The following is a 21,419-nucleotide window of genomic DNA, read 5'->3' as shown; positions in this document are numbered from 1 at the left end:
ACGTAAAAAAAACTCAACTGGTAAATTTAAGTCCACATTATGTCTTTTTTTAGGTTTTTTTTTTACATTATTAACAAATTGACAATCTTGGTAACATGATAACACCTTTTTTTATCCAGGTACTATTATTACCTATCCAACATTATTAACAACGTATTTTACGGCTGTTTTTTTTTTTCATAAAACATAGCATTGGTCGTAGTAAACATTAGATGCGCAACTCTGGAGTAAACTGCGTTTTTCATCTCAGCTTCTCATCGGGGCTCAAATTGTTCGAGGGAGCAAAACCTCTCATGTTGCGCAAATAACTATTGGTGCAAAAATAAATCGTAATTTGAAATAATGCTTTCAGACTAATTTTGTTATCGGTCACATATTAGTACAGAATTGTCGAAAAAAAAAAAAACATTCTAATTAATATTCATTGCACTTTATACAATACTGAAAAATATTCCCCCCCCCCGTTGCATTCTTACAAATTTCTATTACTAAGTAACCATTTGCTATTATTCTTCCTTACCCGTTTATAAGACATTGAAGTAGCTTTTTTCCAGAATGAAGATTACAAGCAAATTTGAAATATCATAGCATATACTAAATTATGTTGATGGGATGTTAAGATTTTTTTTACAAACCGACAAATTGATAACTTCATAAAATAACTATATTTTTTGTAACAGCAGCGTCAAATGTTAAATGAGTTACTAATATTTAAAACAACCACTTTTTTATCTCGACTATTTTTTTTACCATGGGCCCTGTTTATAGCTTTCTAATACCATACAGGAACTTCTATGATTTACTTAAGCCGCACAGTAAAAACTTTTCGAGTTTTAACTCGCTATGTCTTTCCCTTGGTCTTTCCAATAATTCTAGTTGATATGTCAAATAATTCTCATTTCGTCTTTCACAATAATGTGAAATGGTGACTTAACAAGAAATACATATTTTTCATGTACTCGACTCGTTGAAACGCACTTCTTGCAAGAAAATTCTTGTCGCCGCGTGCTTTCAATTTGGCATCATCGCGAGATCGGCGCGATCTATAAAAGGCGGTCGCCTGGCTCGACCCAGTATCTTCTGGAAGTTCTGTTTCAATACTGACATTACCCTCTCCCTCAACAACTACTTGTCTTACTGTTGAGTCGGTTCAAATGAAAAAAAAAAAAAAAAACGTGAAAACTAGCCTGCTATGAGTATGAGTAGTTTTATTTTGCGGACAACAGCAGCTGAAAAGCATAAGATTGACAAACAAATAGCTATGGCTAGGCAATTTTTGCTACTAATTCAAGCTTCAGATGCATCGAAAACTCACAAGTAAAAAAAGCCATTCACTTATTAAGACCCGGATATACGCCTCCTTCTCGGAAGACGGTAGCAACAACCTTTCTGGATAAGATCTACGAGGAAGAAAAAGAGGTATGTTTTTCATCTCTGTCCGGACAATGTGTGAATATGTCCATTGATGGATGGTCAAATGTTCACAACGAGCCAGTAATATGCGCAACGTTAACAACGGTAGAGGGACAAGTATTTCTATACGATAGTATTGACACCTCGGGAAATCCTCATACTTTCGAGTACTTGACTGATTTAGTGTGTGATTTAGTTTCATCCTGTCAATCAAAATATCAGTGCAAAGTTAAGTCTTTCGTGACAGACAATGCTGCAAACATGAACCTCATGAGGAAAACTTTAGAAGAAAGAACAAACTCAGAAGTTATAACGTATGGCTGCTTTTCACATCTGTTGAATTTACTGTGCAAGGACTTTCAAGTACAAGATGTTAAAGAACATGTGGTGCAGATTGTCAAGTACTTTCGCAATAATCATCTGGCTAGAGCAAAATTCAGTCAAGCTGGAGGCAAAGCTTTAGTACTACCAAGTGATGTTCGATGGAATAGTGTTGCCGATTGTTTGGAAATGTATGTCACTCAGTGGGACTTAATTCTAAAAATCTGCGAGGGGACTAAGAAGGAGATTGATGCAACTATCTACCAAAAAGTTTCAAAAATTGGGCTCAAACATGCAGCTCAAGAATATTTGAGCATTTTGAAACCCATCGCAGTGGCTCTTGACACCCTGCAGAGAAAAAATGCAACGATTTCAGATGCTGTCGAGCAGTGGAAACACTTAGCCTTCGTCTTCCAAGATGAATTAGAATTATCTTTAGCACAGCTAAAAAAATTACAATGTCGATACAAGCAAGCATTCACCCAATATCACTTCATCATCAGCCAATAGTGAAACTATCAAGAACTTTCTGAGAGAGTATTTACATGCGAAAACTACCTACGTATATTTGTATTCTAAAGAGTTAAGGGAATACTTTCATTCTTGCATGAACAATTATTTCAAGAATGTAAAACTAGTAGAGTGCTCGAAATTAATCAATAATGTAGAAATCAATGAACGAGAGTTAATGATCAAACATCGTCATGAGGGTAAAACTAATCATAGAGGCATTCAGGAAACGTATAATTATTTAAAAGCAAATTACTATTGGAAATCATTAAAGAATGACGTAATCAATTACATTAATAACTGTGAAATCTGCCAGAGAACGAAATATGACCGAAAACCACCTGATCAACCTTTGATTCTTACTGAAACCCCAACAAGGCCATTCGAAATCATACATGTAGACACCTTTATGGCAGAAAAACAAAAATTTCTAACTTTTCTTGATAAATTCTCCAAAGTAGCACAAGCATTGCCTTACACAGGAAACGCCACATCACGTGCGGATCAACTTGTACATTTTTTAAAATTTTTTGGCATACCAGAACAAATAATTTCAGACAACGGATCCGAATTTCAAAATGAAGTAAAAAAAAAAGGATTGCTAAATGCACATAATATAAAAATTCATTTTACTACACCCTATCATCATGAATCAAATTCTCCAGTAGAACGATTACATTCCACTCTTATAGAACACGAATTTTGAAACAAACAGATCCTAACTCTGACATTACTAAATTAATGCCTTATGCTATCATTGCCTATAATAGTACAATTCACTCTAGTACTAACTTTACTCCATTTGAATTGATACTAGGACACACAAACTCAAGAGATCCAATGAATCTCATACCGTCTCATGTTTATACCGAATATATCGATAATCATAAAAATAAAACACAAATTCTTTATACTGGTGTGAAGGCAGCAAGCCGGATTCCAGCAAGCCGGAGCCGAAGATGTCCGATCGGTCAGTGGCGCCGCACTTATTTTTTTCTTCACTTAAAATGTGTTAAATAAACATTGTGAGCAGTTACTTCGTTCTTTCACTATCCACAGGACATTTTAGAACAACATATTTGCATACCTTTATTTCCAGCATTCTCCTTTTATATTTATAATTCCACATATATCTACTTAACGCTTAACATCTGCACAATCAACAACAAAACCAACAAACAGGCTTCTTACCTACCCTGTATGGTGTATATCAGGTTTTGCAGCGTTGCCACATCTACGATCTACATATAAGCGCGTTCAATAATACTATTCCTAATAATAATAATAATAATATGACAAAATTTCCTTTGGTACATTTATAGGACTCATAATGACGTATCTTTAGAGGGTAGTGACAACTCCTTACACCCCGTCAGAGGGCGGCAATTTGGAATTTCCTAGTCTAGCAAGCCAGCGCATATGACATTCAAATTCAAATTAATCCAAAACTAATCATAGTATCACAACCCCCTTTGGTACATTTATAGAGCTCATAATGAAGTATCTTTAGAGGGTAGTGAGAACTCCTTACACCCCGTCAGAGGGCGGCAATTTGGAATTCCCTAGTCTAGCAAGCCAGCGCATATGACATTCAGATTCAAATTAATCCAAAACTAATCATAGTATCACAACCCCCTTTGGTACATTTATAGGGCTCATAATGAAGTATCTTTAGAGGGTAGATACAACTCCTTACACCCCGTCAGAGGGCGGCAAATTTGAATTCACTACTCTAGCAAGCCAGCGCATACGATATTCAGATTCAAATTAATCCAAAACTAATCATAGTATCACAACCCCCTTTGGTACATTTATAGGGCTCATAATGAAGTATCTTTAGAGGGTAGTGAGAACTCCTTACACCCCGTCAGAGGGCGGCAAATTTGAATTCACTAGTCTAGCAAGCCAGCGCATACGACATTCAGATTCAAATTAATCCAAAACTAATCATAGTATCACAACCCCCTTTGGTACATTTATAGGGCTCATAATGAAGTATCTTTAGAGGGTAGTGAGAACTCCTTACACCCCGTCAGAGGGCGGCAAATTTGAATTCACTAGTCTAGCAAGCCAGCGCATACGACATTCAGATTCAAATTAATCCAAAACTAATCATAGTATCACAACCCCCTTTGGTACATTTATAGGGCTCATAATGAAGTATCTTTACAGGGTAGTGAGAACTCCTTACACCCCGTCAGAGGGCGGCAAATTTGAATTCACTACTCTAGCAAGCCAGCGCATACGATATTCAGATTCAAATTAATCCAAAAGCTAATCATAGTATCACAACCCCCTTTGGTACATTTATAGGGCTCATAATGAAGTATCTTTAGAGGGTAGTGAGAACTCCTTACACCCCGTCAGAGGGCGGCAAATTTGAATTCACTACTCTAGCAAGCCAGCGCATACGATATTCAGATTCAAATTAATCCAAAACTAATCATAGTATCACAACCCCCTTTGGTACATTTATAGGGCTCATAATGAAGTATCTTTAGAGGGTAGTGAGAACTCCTTACACCCCGTCAGAGGGCGGCAAATTTGAATTCACTACTCTAGCAAGCCAGCGCATACGATATTCAGATTCAAATTAATCCAAAACTAATCATAGTATCACAACCCCCTTTGGTACATTTATAGGGTTCATAATGAAGTATCTTTACAGGGTAGTGAGAACTCCTTACACCCCGTCAGAGGGCGGCAAATTTGAATTCACTACTCTAGCAAGCCAGCGCATACGATATTCAGATTTAAAAAATTCGCGGAAAGCACGGATTAATTTGCCGACAAAAAAGTCGGCACGCTTTGTGTAACGGTCAAAAATGTTCGTTCTTCGTCTTTCTTATAATTTTTGTCTTTTGTCTTTGTTTATTTTAAAGTTTCGGCCATTCCAATTTTGTCCGGCGTCAGTTATTTTGCTGGATAGTGCATTCATTTCTATTTGGTTTGGAGTGAGAGGTGGTTGCTGGAAAAATGTAAGTAATTAAATACTGGTCTAGCATCAATGATATCTGGTGTTAAGTAACTAAATTGCTGGCAAATTGAAAGAAACCGCTAGATTTCTTTCAAAGAAATTTCAGTTAAAATATTTTGAAGTTTAAGCGATATGTTTTAATTGCCCATCGTTTAATTTAGTAAAATTAGACTAGTAGTGATCGACCGATACCGATACCGATATAGCGGCCGATATATGTATAAAATATCTGCCTCGCGGGGCCGACATTTTTTTATAAAGAATTAAAAGCTACCAATTTTGGGAAGGAAAAACAGTATGGGTCCAAAATTTCATATCGGTCGATCACTAGACTAGAGTACATTGTTGGTTAAATTACCCGCTTTTCAATTACATTACCAAATTGTTTCAGGAGCGAAAATAATACTGGGAGTGAAGGGATGATGCCAGAATTTAGTCTGGCATCCATCCCTGAGGAGGATGAGGACATTTTGTTGTCCGATGGTATGTAGAATTAACATTTACAACAAATTTATCGCACCACCAAAACTTAAATAAATCGGAAAAATTTGTATTTTTTTTTTTTGCAGGATCGATGGTGGAGGAATTGGAGGAACAACCACGCCCGCAGCGGCCCGAGCCTGGTCAACAGGCCAGCGTGCCCCCCTGCACCTGTAAGTGCAGGGGGGCACTTGCAGGTGCTAGTGGCCCTGCAGGTGCAGGCCGGAGCCGTGGGCGTGGAGGTGGGCGAGGAGGCCCTGCAGGTGCAGGCCGGAGCCGTGGGCGAGGAGGCCGTGGAGGTGCAGGCCGGAGCCGTGGGCGTGGAGGTGGGCGAGGCCGTGGAGGTGGCCTTCGACTTACCAATAGTAAGCTTTCAGCCATAAAGCATATATTTTTTAAATAATAATTATTTTCTTCTTTTTGCAGACCAATTAATTATAGCCCTGCTGAGGAACATGTTAAGATAAGATTGTTAGATTGTAAGAATAAAATTGTTTGAAAATACCATGTTTGCTTTATTTACTGCCAACTCGTTACAGCCACCAGAACAGCAACAATTTTGAAACTTATTTTTTCTAGGAATAATATACTATATAGGGTGATTCACGGTGATGGTTAATTAGAAGTATCTAGAGAACAAATCAATATTTTTTGTTGAAATTTCGAGTGTAGCCTAGGTTGGGTCCAATCTCTCTATTTAAAATATTTTGAACTTTCCGGTGTTTGCCAGATCAGTCAGAATAAACACCAACTTTTGATTTTCAAATGGAAGTCTGTTTTTAATCTCATTTTTGAATTCATCGCAAGAAGGCTAGTAATTAATTGTTAATACTTCCCTATACCTATCGCACCGTTCCTTAGATATTTTATAAAAATGGTCAGCAAAACGGTGGTCTAAACTTTAATTAATTTCTCAAGTCCAGACAGTTTTGCTGATGTGACCTTTTGTCTTCAGTTAGACAATACTACATGGTTGAAAAGCCCAGACACAAAAAATGAAAAAAACCTACAGTGTGGTTAATATTGTAACATAGTAATTACACTATGTTCCGTACATGCATTTGCTTCGGTCTCCCCCAATACCAGACTTATGTAAACAAGATCGGCGAATTGGGGTCATGATGTGGGTATAAATACAGCTTCAAAGCACGTACTAATCACCGAACTCTGGGGTCTTCCCCAGAGGGAAGTCACTGACTGATCTCTGGGACAGTCTGGGTTTACCATCTGTGTAGCTTTTGGTAACCAAGTGCAAGCACCCGGAAATCAGCCTGTCAAAGGAAATAGCACGGGCGAGCAGCATTAGTTGCCGTACCGGCTTATCTCCCTTTAACAGTACCAAAGCGTCTTATTCGGCGTGGTGAATGCCCTGGGACACTAGTCTAGGGTTCTATTCACCCCCGGTAAGCGTGCGCCCTCCGCGAAACCCTACATACGCTCCATACATCATGATCCTCGCCTACTTGGCAATCCGGGGGTAAGACCATTGTAGTTTTATCTTAAATAAAAGCGGCTTACCTGTATACCTGTGGTTTTTTCTTCTTCTGAGCTACCCCTTAACGTGACAATATTAACCTTTTAGTCGGACAGATAAAAAACTGCAAAAAGTCCATTTTTTTTAAATGGATATACCAGGTGTCCAAAAGCACCCTGGACATAGGAGATTAACATGGAAAAACATTTTTTTGCGTCTGTACGGTTAATTTGTTGAAAAATCGTAATAATGAAAGTTGTAGTACCTATCACGAACTAGTTTTCTGTATTTTTTTCAGATCTCTAGCTTGAGCCCTTTTGTCGTTAAACACGAAAAAAAATGCGAAAATTTAAACTTTTAGCCTGCACTGTATAAGCGGTTGTCGAGCAACCGTACCAGCAACAATGACCTGTTTATCCGTTGCTCGACAACCGCTTATACAGTGCAGGCTAAAAGTTTAAATTTTATTTCGTGTTTAACGACAAAAGGGCTCCAGCTAGAGATCTGAAAAAAATACAGAAAACTAGTTCGTGATAGGTACTACAACTTTCATTATTACGATTTTTCAATCAAATCAACCGTACAGACGCAAAAAAATGTTTTTCCATGTTAATCTCCTATGTCCAGGGTGCTTTTGGACACCTGGTATAATATACCTATAATTAAATGGATAAAACTATATTTTTTGTACGACTGTCTAAAGCCATATCGGTGAAAAATACAATAAAATCTTGTATGCAGACAGATTTTTTATTTATCCTACTTTTGTAATAAATAACAACAGTTTTATAATAATATTATATGTTTAATTGCTGGTTAACTACGTAAACCTAATATGAAAAGAAAAGAGAAAACATTCCTTATAGATAATATGACATTCTCTACTAAAAATCTTTGGAAATTTTTATAATATTATCGGATAGTACTTTTCAATTAAAATAAAATTTTACATTCAATTATTGTTACATTTTTCAGAAATAAAAAATCAAAATTAGTTTCTGGCATTCTAACTATGACCAGGTACGTTGATGACTAGTTAAAAAAAAGTTTATGACAAACAGTATTGGCGTATTATTGCTTTTCAAAAATATTTACAAAAACACATAACATAGGGTTAAGATAAAACTATATAAATAGTTAACACAACATTAAAAAATCACTTTAAAATCGGGTACAACAAATTCAGCATTAATCTTCCTTGCAATTTGAGAATGACTCGTACTAGCAGCGAGATAACGGTTTTCTCCGGAATGCCACATAAAATCTCCTTTTTCTATTATTTCCTAGTGCACTTGTACTTTTCTAGTGTTATTTCTTTCCATAAGAAACCAAACCATAACACTGCAGCTGTTGGGCTTTTTCTTCTGATCGTATAAATGATTGTTGCAAAAGCAAAACGTGTCCACCATATCATCAGGAACCTAAGCATTTTATAAAATATAACGAATGTTAACATTATTTTGTAAACCCTTACCTTCTTCTGAAATACTGTATTGCGACAAAGTAGACGGACACTTGCTATATACCCACGTTTCCTATAGAATAAAAAGATTTCAATGAGAATGAAATTTGTAGTCTTCATATTGTAGATACTGATCAAAAACAAAAAAGTATATACTTACTTCGGATTTTCCTTGTTTATCTTTTGTATTTAAGGTACCATGAGATCCTCAGTAGGTATCACGTTGCTTCATTAGACATTTATCAATTAATAAATGTATCCTTATGCTGGACCCTGGTATACTTACATATGAAACACGTGTAGATGTACCACAAACTGTTAAAGAAGATGACTCTGAGAAAGATATATTACTGGGTGCCTTTCCTGCTTATGCTGGCTGCACTTTCACATAAATAGAAAATGTAAAATTATAGGAAAACGTACTTTTAAATTCGTATTCAATAGCAGACAAAACATGACTGGAAAGCATTTACCTAACTGCAGCAAATTAGTCAAACTCAAAGACAGGAGATCTTATGTGGCTATCAACTCGATTGAAAGACTGTGCTGAAAGTATCAAGTTGTTCCATTTGTTTCTTTGCTTCATTCCGTTGTAATGGAAGCTGTAACATATTAATGAATTAATTAAAATCGCAACGCTTTTATTATTATATGTAAATTTTTTCACAATTGCACTAAATTTACATATGATGCAAAAAGCTATACAACATAATAATAGTTACCTACACATAATAGTAATATAAACTCACCTGTGATGCAGTATTCTTCAACACACTCTGTGTGCAAATAGGAAACAAGGTCGCTAATAAAAAAAAAAACCTAGAAAAAATTGATTGCGCAATTTTTATGTATTTTTATATTATCTTTATTGTTTCAATAATGGGCATTTTTGATTTTGTGAATGTTAGATATAGAAGAGCATAAAGCCCTTAAAACACCATTGTAACTATTTGCACAATTTTGTTTATTGCACAAATTATGGTTATTAGGGGGTCCCTGTTAAAATGGTCTTTAAGCCTTTATAACGCCATTGTAACTTTTATTTTTGACACGATTATTGATTGCGCACATCTTATAGGACCCCTCTGTTAAAATGGTGGTTTTTTGTACCTAATTGTTATGGAAGCACGGTGGTGTAGCTATGTCAATGAAGAACATTGGCCCGCCATGCATTTCAAGAAAAAAATTGAGAATTTTTTTAAATTAGTAAAAATATTTCCCTTTGTTCGTTGTTTATAGTAAATAATAATAAAGGTAAATTAATTTGAATGAAGCAATTATCATAAATTGTCTTTTCCTTTTATATAACAGTTAAAACAATGAGAAAAGAGAGAATGTGGGGGCCAAAATTTCTTTACTGAACACATTTATTAGGTACATTTGAATGCTACGCCACCGTATGGATGATTGACGGACACAACTAAGATACTATAAAATCATTGACTATATTTAATTTTTTATTTGTATAAATTTATAATTAAAAAGGAAATAAATATATTTTCATTACGGATTTAAGATAATTACTTTCAATGAAGATTAAATTGAAATCAATGATTTTAATGTATAAGGCTCTGAATGTCTAAAATGCCATTATAACATTTGCGCTTTTTTTCTGTTAAGGAAGTATCCTTTTGTATATATAGCTATGGAAATAGCATAATGTTCTTATAATGTCTTACTGAATTGTATATTGCACCTTTTTATTTTACAATGAGTGCAATAGACTTTATCCAACATTTGTATTTCGATCAGTATCATTTTTGCATTTATTTTATTTCTTTAAGGTAAATTTTGCAAAAATAACAACAATTCTGAAACGACATTTTGTTTCTTTCTAAACAAGAAATACAAAATGCTCTTTTGCAATAATTACATTTATTGTATTCGTGGTTTTCTTTCACGCAACGACAACACAATGGACAGATATGTTGCATATTTTCTGATTCAGACAGAAACATGTATTTGATGTCATCTCGAAAATCATTAATATTTGTTTCGAGTGCTAACGTTTTTCCTTGCGAAAATTGTTTAAAGAAATAGATTACGTATACACCGCAATTATAAGAATCTGTCTGAACGGCGTGGTCATAAGTAACTATTTTCAAATTTAAATCAAACGAAGTGTTAAATTTGTTATTGTAAAAGTTAAAAAATTGTTTAAACTTTTTGAAATAACGTTCACTTTGATTTAAAGCCATATTACGCCTTTGTGTTTGTGGATCTATAAAACCGAACGTAGCTTTTTCAAAATCTGCGATAGCGAGACACCAATGATTTTGATTTACATTCACTGGGAACACCAATATAGGGGCAGTTATTCGAAAATCGTTCAAAAAGTCATGATCGAAGAATCCACCTAAAACGACTTCCACTAAGGTTATATCCATTGTTTGAATTTTTTCATTCTTGTTGCAAATATGTAACCCAATATTAATTATGTTATCATATAACCAACCCTCTCCAAAAAGGCTTTCAAATTCTACACAGTTAACTTGTGCAACTTTAACATTGAACTTTTTAAATGTAGCAATGTAATATGTCGTTTTGCCGATTTTCTTGTAATAATTGGGATCATTTATTAATCCATTTTCCAAAATTTGGAAGCTTTGGGATTCAGTTTTAGTTAGATCATCTTGATCTAAATTATGTTTTTTAGCGGCGCTAGCATCGCTAATATCTGATGATAAGGAACGAAGCCAGTTGCTTTCATCTTCTGAATACGTTTCGTTTGGTGTAAGCATGGCGGGTAAATAATATTTGAAATAAAAATCTCGAAGTACCATAAGTACTTGGGTATCAAAAAACCGTTTATCTCGGTTTATTCGTTCTATTATCATGTCGCATTTTGTAAATATAACAAAATCACACCAATTGCGATTTGAAACCTCCATTAATCCTTGTACTTGATAATAGTATAAATTGGTTTTATTTAGTTGACCATTAGTCGAATTGAGGTATTTCAATTTTGTAAAAGTAATTTTCTCATTTCGAATACTGTAGGGACATTTTACCTCAACTATTCCGTCATTGCCCACCAAACCATCCGGAGAACCAGCTAGATATGGATATTTGTTGTGAATGATTAAACCACTTTTCAACACCACATTGCCAGACCTCATACTATACTCTCGAAGGGCATTTTCTTCTTCTTTGATGCCATGCCTAACTGAATCGACATGACTGATATCTTTGAAAGATAACATTACGTTAGCTAGCTTGATTTTTGATATATTGTCTTTAGCTTTTATAATTTTACCAAAATTAGAACAAGTTAAGCGCTTTCGTCGCTCCTCTAACCAAAATTGAGATTTCCTCTGATTGTTAGTTTTTTCTTCTACACGTTTTCGTTGTACATTGGTTAAATTCAAAACAGTAAGAAAGTCTTGAATCTTTTTTCTTAAAATTATACATTTTACTGTTCTTACGCAAAGAAAGCAACTGTACGACTGATTTGGGTCCAACGATGGATGGTCACATACATCGCACTGAACCCAATAAGCGGCGGTGGTCAATGCTCCACAATTACAAATAATGCACACATCATACGAAAAACACTGTTTGCAAAAATAGTTTTCAGTATTTGAAATATTTTTGTATTCTGTTATACATAGATCGTGCACCCATCCGTTACACATATCGCATTGATGCCATGACACAGTGATGTCCAATCTACCAAGACCACAATATAGGCAATTTTCGCTATTAATTGGACCATTTGATTGACGTTTTATTTTGTCATTGGATAGTGAGTGGTTTTGAAAGTGTTTTAAATAATTACCGGAAAAATGCGTTAAAACGGTAGCCTTTTTTCGCTTCCAACTTTCTTGACTATTTAACTCGTTGATTAAAGGGTCTTTGATAAGAGGTGGCCGAGCGAGGTTTGATTTAGATATTCCGCATATCATTTCTTTATAAGCGGCCAAAGTTAGTTCTCTAGACTTTCTCACAAACTTACTACATTTTAGATTACGGTTACCTGCGAGAACATTCGTTTTTAAATTGCCAAAATGTGTTTCAACATAACAATTACTCAATCTATTTAATGAGTATTTTTTAGTCTATGTTGAATACTGATCTTAAGAGTTCCACACAATCAGTGCATCAATCAAATAATGCTTTGCCCATTTTTTCTACTTCACAAATGTCAACAGGGGCTTTAAAATTGCCCCCCATATCTCTACCTGAGTTTGATGGTTCTTATGAGAAATGGGTTACCTTTTTTGATACATTTAATGCCATGATTAATAACAATTCACAACTTTCCAATGTAGAGAAATTTTATTATCTTCAAGCATCCTTAAAAAAGGAAGCTGCTAGTGTCATAGAGTCCATAGAAATTTCTGATTCAAACTATCAATTAGCATGGAACTTATTAGTTGATAGGTTTAAAAATAAAAAGTTGGTCATAAAAGGTCATTTAAAACAAATTTTTGAATTGCCAAATGTCACTAGGGATTCTTATTCTGCATTGAGAAATTTCACTGACAATTTTTTGAAGCATATTAGATCTTTAGAGAACTTAAATGAACCTGTGGCTTTGTGGAGTACAATTTTAATTTACCTTTTAGTGTCGAAGCTTGACATGTCCAGTAAGAGAGAGTGGGAAATTCAAACTAAATATATAGTAAGTCCAACTATTGACGAATTTAAAACTTTTTTATTTGATCGATGTCAACTATTACAATCTGTAAAACTCAAGGTCACTAAGGTGTATTCTAATTATGCAGGTAATAAGGAAGGTTGTATAATTTGTCAAGGAGATCATTTTATTTATGTTTGCAAGAAGTTTTTGAGTTTGCCTGTTTCTGCTCGTTTCAAAGAAATTAAAAGACTAAAGGCTTGCACAAATTGTCTAAGAAACGATCACTCTTCTCCTGAAGTTTGTAGAGTGGGTTCTTGTAAAATTTGTAACAAAAAACACAATTCTCTGTTGCATTTTCGGCCTAATTCTAAAACTTCATATGAAGGTAATTTGATACATAACAAAAATAATGCTTCCCATGACGCTGATAATCAAGATACTACCCAAACAGCTCTCCTTACTGAGTCTAAAATTCAACAAATGAATGTATATGATCATTCTAATATTTCTCAAGCTTTAGCAGCTTCTGATAATGATGTCAATCAGCAAGCTTTACCATTAAAGTCAGTAACTACACACTGTAATAATGGATCATTTACTATTTTGTCTACAGCATTAGTCTATATTGAAGACATTAATGGACAACTAGTTCTTTGCAGAGCTTTGTTAGACTCCGGTTCGCAAAGCAATTTTATAGTCAAAGACCTTAAATCAAAATTACAATTGAATTCAGAAAAAATTTATATACATACCAATTGTTGGGATTAATTCATCTGTATCAAATGTCAATAGTTTGGTTAAAACCAAAATTAAATCAACAGTTAATAATAATGAGTTTAAACTTTAAAGTGGAGTTAAAAAATTACTGATAACATTCCTCAAACTACATTTGATTGTTCATGCCTTGAGATTCCTGATAATGTAACTTTGGCAGACCCTAATTTTAATCAATCTGCTTAAATTCAAATTTTATTAGGTGCCAACATTTTTTATCATTTGTTGTTAAAATCACAAATTAATCTTGGTTACAAAAAACCTATTATACAGAATACCAAATTAAGATGGATTATTTCAGGACATTTTGATAATAAGCTATCATTGTATTCTTCACAAAACTGTTGTCATTCACTCACTGACTTGGGTTTAGAAAGTTTAAATAAGGATTTGGAGTCATTTTGGTCAATAGAAGAAATTCCACATACTAAGCCCTATTCAAGAGAAGAAAATGAATGTGAAGTTCATTTTCAAAACACACACAAAAGAGATAAAGGAGGTAATTTTGTCGTAAACTTACCTTTTAAAGGTAATCATTTACAATTAGGGGATTCATTAAACACAGCTTTGAAACGTTTTCAATCTTTAGAGGCTAAATTAACTAAAAATCCTCTGTTGAAGGCTAAATATATTGATTTTATGAGGGAATATGAAAGTTTAGGTCATATGTGCCCTATTTCAAGTACAGCTGAAATAGATATGTTCCCAAATTACTACTTACCACATCATTGTGTTATGAAACAATCCTCATTAACAACGAAATACCGCGTTGTTTTCGACGCAAGTTGTAAAACAACTTCTAATTTATCACTAAATGATGTTCTGAAAACAGGGCCATGCATTCAGAGTTCATTGATTTCAATTTTGTTAAACTTTAGAATTCATAATATAGTTTTTACTTCAGACATTGCAAAGATGTATCGTTGTGTACTTGTTGATGAACCCGATAAGGTTTATCAAAGGATACTTTGGAGGACTGAACCTTCTCAACCATTAATCCATTTTAAATTAAACACCGTTACTTATGGTACTTCTTCTGCGTCCTTTTTAGCAACCAGATGCTTAAAACAATTGGCTTTGGATAACTTAATTTTATATCCTGATTCAGCAAAGGCAATTAATAAAAATTTTTATATGGATGATTGGCTTCAGGGTTGTTCAGACATTCCATCAGCATTGTCACTCATTGAACAAGTATCAAAGGTTTTAGCTTCTGCTGGGTTTAATTTACGTCAGTGGACTTCTAACAATGCTCAAATGGATGGATTATTTTCTTTCAAAGGAACAGTCTGTAAGCGATCAATATGTAATCAAAGATAGTCAAAATTCTAAAACCTTAGGAATTTTATGGAAGCCCAGAGACGATATATTTTGTTATTCTATTAAAATAGAAGAAATTTCAGTTTTGACAAAGAGGAAAATATTATCTGTTATAAGTCAAATTTTTGATCCTTTAGGGTTGATCGGCCCTATTATCATAAGAGCAAAAATCTTATTGCAAAGACTTTGGCTCTCTAAAGTTGGTTGGGACGATCCAATTCCTAACGAACTTTATTTAGCGTGGAATGAGTTTTACAAGAATTTACAATTTTTAAGTGACATGAAAATACCAAGACAGTTTTTAATTAAAAATTTTGTTAGGGTTGAAATTCATTGTTTTTGTGACGCTTCCATGACAGCCTATGGAGGCTGTCTTTACTTACGTTCTACTGATATTGATGGCAATGTTTTAGTCAAACTAGCATGTGCTAAGTCAAGAGTAGCACCTTTAAAGACAGTAACACTACCTAGATTGGAGCTGTGTGGTGCTCTACTTGCGGCCAAGCTGTATAAGAGCGTCATTGACAGCATTGACATAAAAATAGACAGTACCACATTCTGGTCTGACTCGACTATTGTACTGGCTTGGATTGCTAATGAGCCAGCTAATCTAAAGCAGTTTGTATCAAATCGAGTGGTACAAATTCAAGATTTAACAAGGTCAGCTTCATGGAAACATGTTCCCACAGAGTCAAATCCCGCTGATCTAATTTCTAAAGGATGTAGTCCGATTGAGTCTGAAAGACTGTCAAATTGGTTAAATGGGCCTGAATGGCTCTCACAAAATCCAAGTAAATGGCCACAATCCAAATTTGACTTAAAGATGATTGAAATTCCAGAAATAAAGCTTAAAACTGTTACTTCTTTGATCAGTAAACATATAAATGAAACAAATCAATTCATATCACGTTTCTCAACCATGGGTAAACTTTTACATGTGACTGCATATATCTTAAGATTCAAACATAATACTCTAAATAGAAATCAAACAAGAATTTCTGGAGAATTGTCAAATTTTGAAATTGATAATGCTATAATATTAATTGTCAAACTTATTCAAGTAGAGTGTTTTCGATCTGAGATTGACATTTTAAATAAGGGAAATAACTTACCTAAAAACAGTAAATTACTTTCTCTTGACCCTTTCTTAGATGAAAATGGTTTAATTCGAGTAGGAGGTAGAATTGGAAATTCTGAATTAGCTTATCAAGTTAAACATCCTTTTATAATACCTTCAAAACATCATTTCACTACACTATTAATTCGGGATACTCATTTGAAGGATCTTCATGCAGGACCTCAAACAGTTTTATCTAATATTCGTACACGGTTTTGGCCACTTAGTGGGCGACGTTGTGTGCGTGATGTACTGCGAAAGTGTGTGATTTGTTTTCGAGTAAAACCACGCGATATAGTTCAGAAAATGGGCAATTTGCCTAGATCAAGAGTCACTCCAAGTTTACCATTTATGATATGTGGAGTAGATTATGCAGGACCTTATACGATTAAAGATAGCAAGTTACGTAATAAAAAAATAATTAAGGCCTACATTTGTATTTTCATATGCTTTTCGACTAAGGCAGTCCACATTGAGGTGGTTAGTGACCTGTCAGCTGAAGGCTTCTTAAATGCATTCAAACGTTTTGTTTCTAGAAGAGGCTTATGCTCCGAAATTTACTCTCATAATGCTGGTAATTTTGTTTCGGCCAATAGACAGTTATCCGAAATTGCTGACTTTTCTAAAGATCCGTTGTTTAGAAGTTTTTTACTTGATAATCATATAGAATGGCATTTCATACCACCGCGTTCTCCTCACTTTGGGGGTTTATGGGAATCCGCGGTAAGGTTACTTAAGCATCATCTAAAACGAATAATAACAGGCGTAAACTTAACTTTTGAGGAATTATATTCAATTACTACTCAAATAGAAGCTATTGTTAACTCATGACCTCTTATGAGGCTTACTGAGGATAAGGATGACTTAGAAATGCTAACACCTGGTCATTTTCTGGTTGGTCGAGCTCTAAGAAGTTTACCTGAAGTTACAGTCGATGAGTCGCGTCACACATTAGTGTCAAGATATAGGCACATGAAATTATTGATACAACACTTTTGGAAAGTTTGGTGCAGAGATTACCTACATTCGCTACAAGAAAGAACTAAATGGAGGCAAAATACTACTCATAACGTCTCAGAAGGTGACGTGGTGATTTTAAAAGAAGAAAACCTACCTCCCATGGTATGGAAGATGGGCATCGTAAGACGAACCTTTCCAGGAGAAGATGGCATAGTACGGGTGGTTGAAGTGAGCACCAGTGAAGGTACCTTTAGAAGAGCTGTACGGAAGATTTGCGTGTTGCCGTTACGAGGTGATGAAGGTGTAGACAATGAATAGTGTTGGTTGAAAGTGCGTCCTTTCAAGGGTGGCGGGATGTTTGGTCTGTGCTAACGCCAGTGCGACATTTGACGTTGACGTATGTCATTTTTTGATGTTCGAAAATTTACCGCGATTTTGCAAGACGTTTTTTGTTTTTTACTAACCTAACATTTTTGGTAGAGAATTAAGTGGGCATATAGCACGTTGTACGTTTATATCATTAAGTTAAACCTGAATATATAACAACAGTTATTTCAAACAAATGCAGTCTATTGCTTTCATTGATGGTAGTGGTCAGTCAATCACTAATTGAGACCCCACGAAATCGCACAAGGGGTGTCCTGAAATAAAACAGCAAATTTTAGCTTGCATGATAATAAATTTACCCTGTATAACTATTTACAACTGGCTACCTAGGTTACTGTATCTTCTACTTTTAAAAATGTTTTAAAAGGATTCAAATCTGGTTATCTGGGAGGTTTACAAGTTACTTTTTGACCCAAAAAATAGTAAAAAAACAGGATTTTTGGACTAATTTTCACTGGAGTAAAGCTGAACATTCACAACTTGTAGTCCAAATTTGTCCTAAATAGTCTAAAATTTGTTATTTACTACTAGGAATAGTCTTATAATTAGTTTTTTAGATTGTAATCCATTGTCGATTGTCTAAAACTGGATTTCAAGCACTAATAACAGTCCGGAAATTAAAACAATAATTTTTGTGCATAAAACTCATTTCTTACTACTAAAAAGTCTAAAAGTTGACTTTTAAGGCTAGAAATGACTTTACTAAAACTTAATAGGGTCTCATAGTCTATTTTCAGGAATTTAAATGGTGTAAAACTCAATTTTCTGGACTGAAACAAGTCTATAATTCAATTATCAAGTGCAAATGAAATTTTAGGACTAATTAATCTCTAAAAATTAGTTTTTAAGACTAATATCGTAGCAAATATCGTTCCTTGTACCTCCGTGGGTCGGGACCCCTTCAATTTCCGTTATCTTGAATTACAACCGGAGCACGAACTCTCGGAGTTACCGATTTGATTGTGTCTGCATGAAAGTAAAAATTGCAGATGGTCCCTTTTATCGTCGTTGGTAGCAAAATAACAAGGCACCGCTACAAAGAGAACCAGTTTTTCTACAATTTTTGTGAACAGATTTTCGGACATTAAAAGTTTTTCTTTAAAAGGGCGCATAAAATCGTAATCCATACTAATCTGGACACCTGTTTGTGGATAATGACTAGTTGTCGTTTCTATTACAACATGTTCATTACAACTGCTTTGAAAAAAATACAACTGGATAACTTTATATGCTGTGATATTCGGTCATCGATTGAATAGTTGATCATTTTGGTTTTTGGGAGTTGAAAATATAGTAAAAGTCAAATTTTACAGTTTAGCTGACGTTTTACAAAATTTATTTTTGTATCCTCAGCACCTACGGAGTAAAAATCAAGGTCAAGAGAAAGCATAGCAAAAGCAGCTTTTCTAAACAATTAATTTTGCCTGATGCGATATTATTTCATATGCCCACTTTGTATTTGTGCAGTCCAAGTTCTGCAAGACATAACATTGTTTGGGGTGTTTTCAAAGAGCGCCTAATAATTTATTAGGGAAGAAAGTCATAAAAATAGCTTTTGCCTAGACTAGAAACGTTATCTGCTTTCAATAATCAAACCGGGTGTCATTTCGGTTTAGCAAAGTATACCAGGGTAAAATAGAGCAATAAAAGATTGCATTTATTTTTGCCAGTTAAATTTACAAACTAAATATAATGGTTTTTAAAAAACACAAACGAGTTACAAAGTGAGCTTAATAATATGGAACTGAACTCAAGCATTCTGTTTCAAACAGTTTTATATAAAAATAGTTGTTGACCACATTACATGATTTAAGTCTAAACATTGGGTATTCCTAATAAAAGGGTTAGGTATGCAACATACAGTGCGTTTTTTTTAACGCGCAACATAGGATTTCACGTGTTAAATTTTTAAGTCCATGTTAGACCATGTTATTTTGGAACTACAAGTATAAAACTTGACGGGTGGCTGTTTCGTACCCTGAAGCTTAAGTAAGTTTACCAATTCGGCCAACAAAGTGTTAAAAAGCTTGAAAAAATCATCTTTTTTCGAAAAGGTTTTATCGTTTCATACTCCCTGTATGCATTGTTGTTCTTTGTTGTTTTTGATACTGGCACGGCAGGTAGCAGGTAAAATTTGGCGTAGAAAGTAAAACAGGGTGATCATTAACTTTATATCAAGAAAGTTAAGAACAAAAGAAGTATTTTTATAAATGAATTGTTCAAAGTGAACTCCGTTTGAAGCCAAACAGTATTCCAAACAATCATAAAATGCCCTTTTCACGTTCAAAAGATGTCGAGTCGTGATGCAGTAAAAATATGTCACTTTACCTGCTACCTGCACTGCCAGTATAAAAACAACAAGGAACAACAATGCATACAGGGAGTATGGAACGATAAAATATTTTTGGAAAAAAATTATTTTTTCCAGTTTTTAATCACTTTTTAGACCAAATTGGTAGACTTACTTAAGCTTCAGGGTACTAAAGACACACCCGTCAAGTTATAGACTTGCAGTTCCAAAATAAAATGGTCTAACATGAGCTTAAAAATTTAACACGTAAAATCCTATGTTGCGCGTTAAAAAAAACGCACGGTATAACTTGTTCGGTGAACTTTTGCCACTACATATAACTTAACATTTGATGGAGGCTAAAAGCCCACACAACTCACTCCTCTACCTGTACTCTCCGGTTTTTTTTTTGAATGTGGGAATTGTGAAAATTGGCTATAATACCAAACTGGTATTGAAAAACATAGGTAGAGATAATAACCTATTTTCAAGCCTTTGAGCCAATTATCAACATTTCATAGACAATTTCCAAGCTTCAAAACCATTTTTAGCGGGAAATGTAAAAATCAGACAACAATAATGAAACTGGACTAGGAGGCTTAATTTTTGGCTTACATTTTAAACTTATCATACCTTACCTTTAACTAGCAACAAGAAAATGATAGCCGAAAACTGGAACATTAACCTGATTATCCAATTACAAATTTCTGATCATTTTCAACATTTTCTACATTTTAATCCAAGCTGCAAAAACACTTTTTTGATGTGAAAATGTAAATTTCAGTTACAAAAATCATGAAACTTGACTTAAACCTTTAATTTTTGGCTTTAAAGAGATTTTTTTTTGAAGAAAACTAAATACATACATATAATATACATACGTATAATGTACAAACAAGTGACAGTAAAAATTTGGTTACACACAAATACAGGCTTATAGTAGAAGGAAATATATCGGCCGATGCACGTCATTGACGTTTAACGCGCCTCGTTGCCAGATGTTTAGTTTTTTCATTAAAACACGAACTTTACATAAATTTTGTTTTTATTTAATTCTTATATAGAAGTTGACAGACGCAGTTTTTTAATAGAGAATTTTGAATAACAATATTAGTCAATATTGAGTTTTTTTGTTTTTTTTTTCTCTACAACCTTTGTTATTACACTTTTTTGATATTTTTTTCAAATAACGGAGTTATGCACTCGTTCCGTTTTTTAAAACAGTTTTGGAGGAATATCTCCCTCAAATGACCTTTTAGGGCAAGGGTGCCCTGTTGCTATCTTGTAGAGAATTTAGTTCGCTACAACTCTTTTTATTACACATTTTTGATCTTGTCACAAGTAGATTTTCG

At 34.3% G+C, this 21,419-nt stretch overlaps 3 protein-coding genes across 3 annotated transcripts in view; 2 read left to right on the top strand and 1 right to left on the bottom strand.

Annotated features, from left to right (window-relative positions):
• The window catches only part of LOC145739682 (uncharacterized), a 242,805-nt gene that overhangs the window by 210,868 nt on the left and 10,518 nt on the right, over positions 1-21,419 (top strand). The window lies entirely within an intron of this gene.
• Positions 4,842-6,136, top strand: LOC145739701 (uncharacterized). Its single transcript, XM_081994998.1, has 3 exons — positions 4,842-5,704; positions 5,791-6,066; positions 6,128-6,136. The coding sequence occupies exons 1-3, from the start codon at positions 5,681-5,683 to the stop codon at positions 6,134-6,136; spliced, it is 309 nt and encodes a 102-aa protein (XP_081851124.1). The 5' UTR covers positions 4,842-5,680.
• LOC145739674 (uncharacterized) lies at positions 10,181-12,020 on the bottom strand. Its single transcript, XM_081994981.1, has one exon. The coding sequence runs from the start codon at positions 11,838-11,840 to the stop codon at positions 10,404-10,406; it is 1,437 nt and encodes a 478-aa protein (XP_081851107.1). The 5' UTR covers positions 11,841-12,020; the 3' UTR covers positions 10,181-10,403.

The sequence above is a fragment of the Ips typographus genome, unplaced genomic scaffold (genome assembly GCF_016097725.1).
Source record: "Ips typographus isolate SLU unplaced genomic scaffold, UJ_Ityp_2.0 IpsContig34, whole genome shotgun sequence".
NCBI classification, from domain to species: domain Eukaryota; kingdom Metazoa; phylum Arthropoda; class Insecta; order Coleoptera; family Curculionidae; genus Ips; species Ips typographus.
This window is presented reverse-complemented; position numbering and strand designations above follow the sequence as displayed.

Excerpts from the sequence above, each read along its gene's own strand:
- LOC145739701 (XM_081994998.1), top strand. The coding sequence starts at position 5,681 with ATGAGGACATTTTGTTGTCCGATG. Across the intron at positions 5,705-5,790 it reads GGACATTTTGTTGTCCGATG|GATCGATGGTGGAGGAATTG; the intron begins GTATGTAGAATT and ends TTTTTTTTGCAG.
- LOC145739674 (XM_081994981.1), bottom strand. The coding sequence starts at position 11,840 with ATGTTATCTTTCAAAGATATCAGTCATGTCGATTCAGTTAGGCATGGC.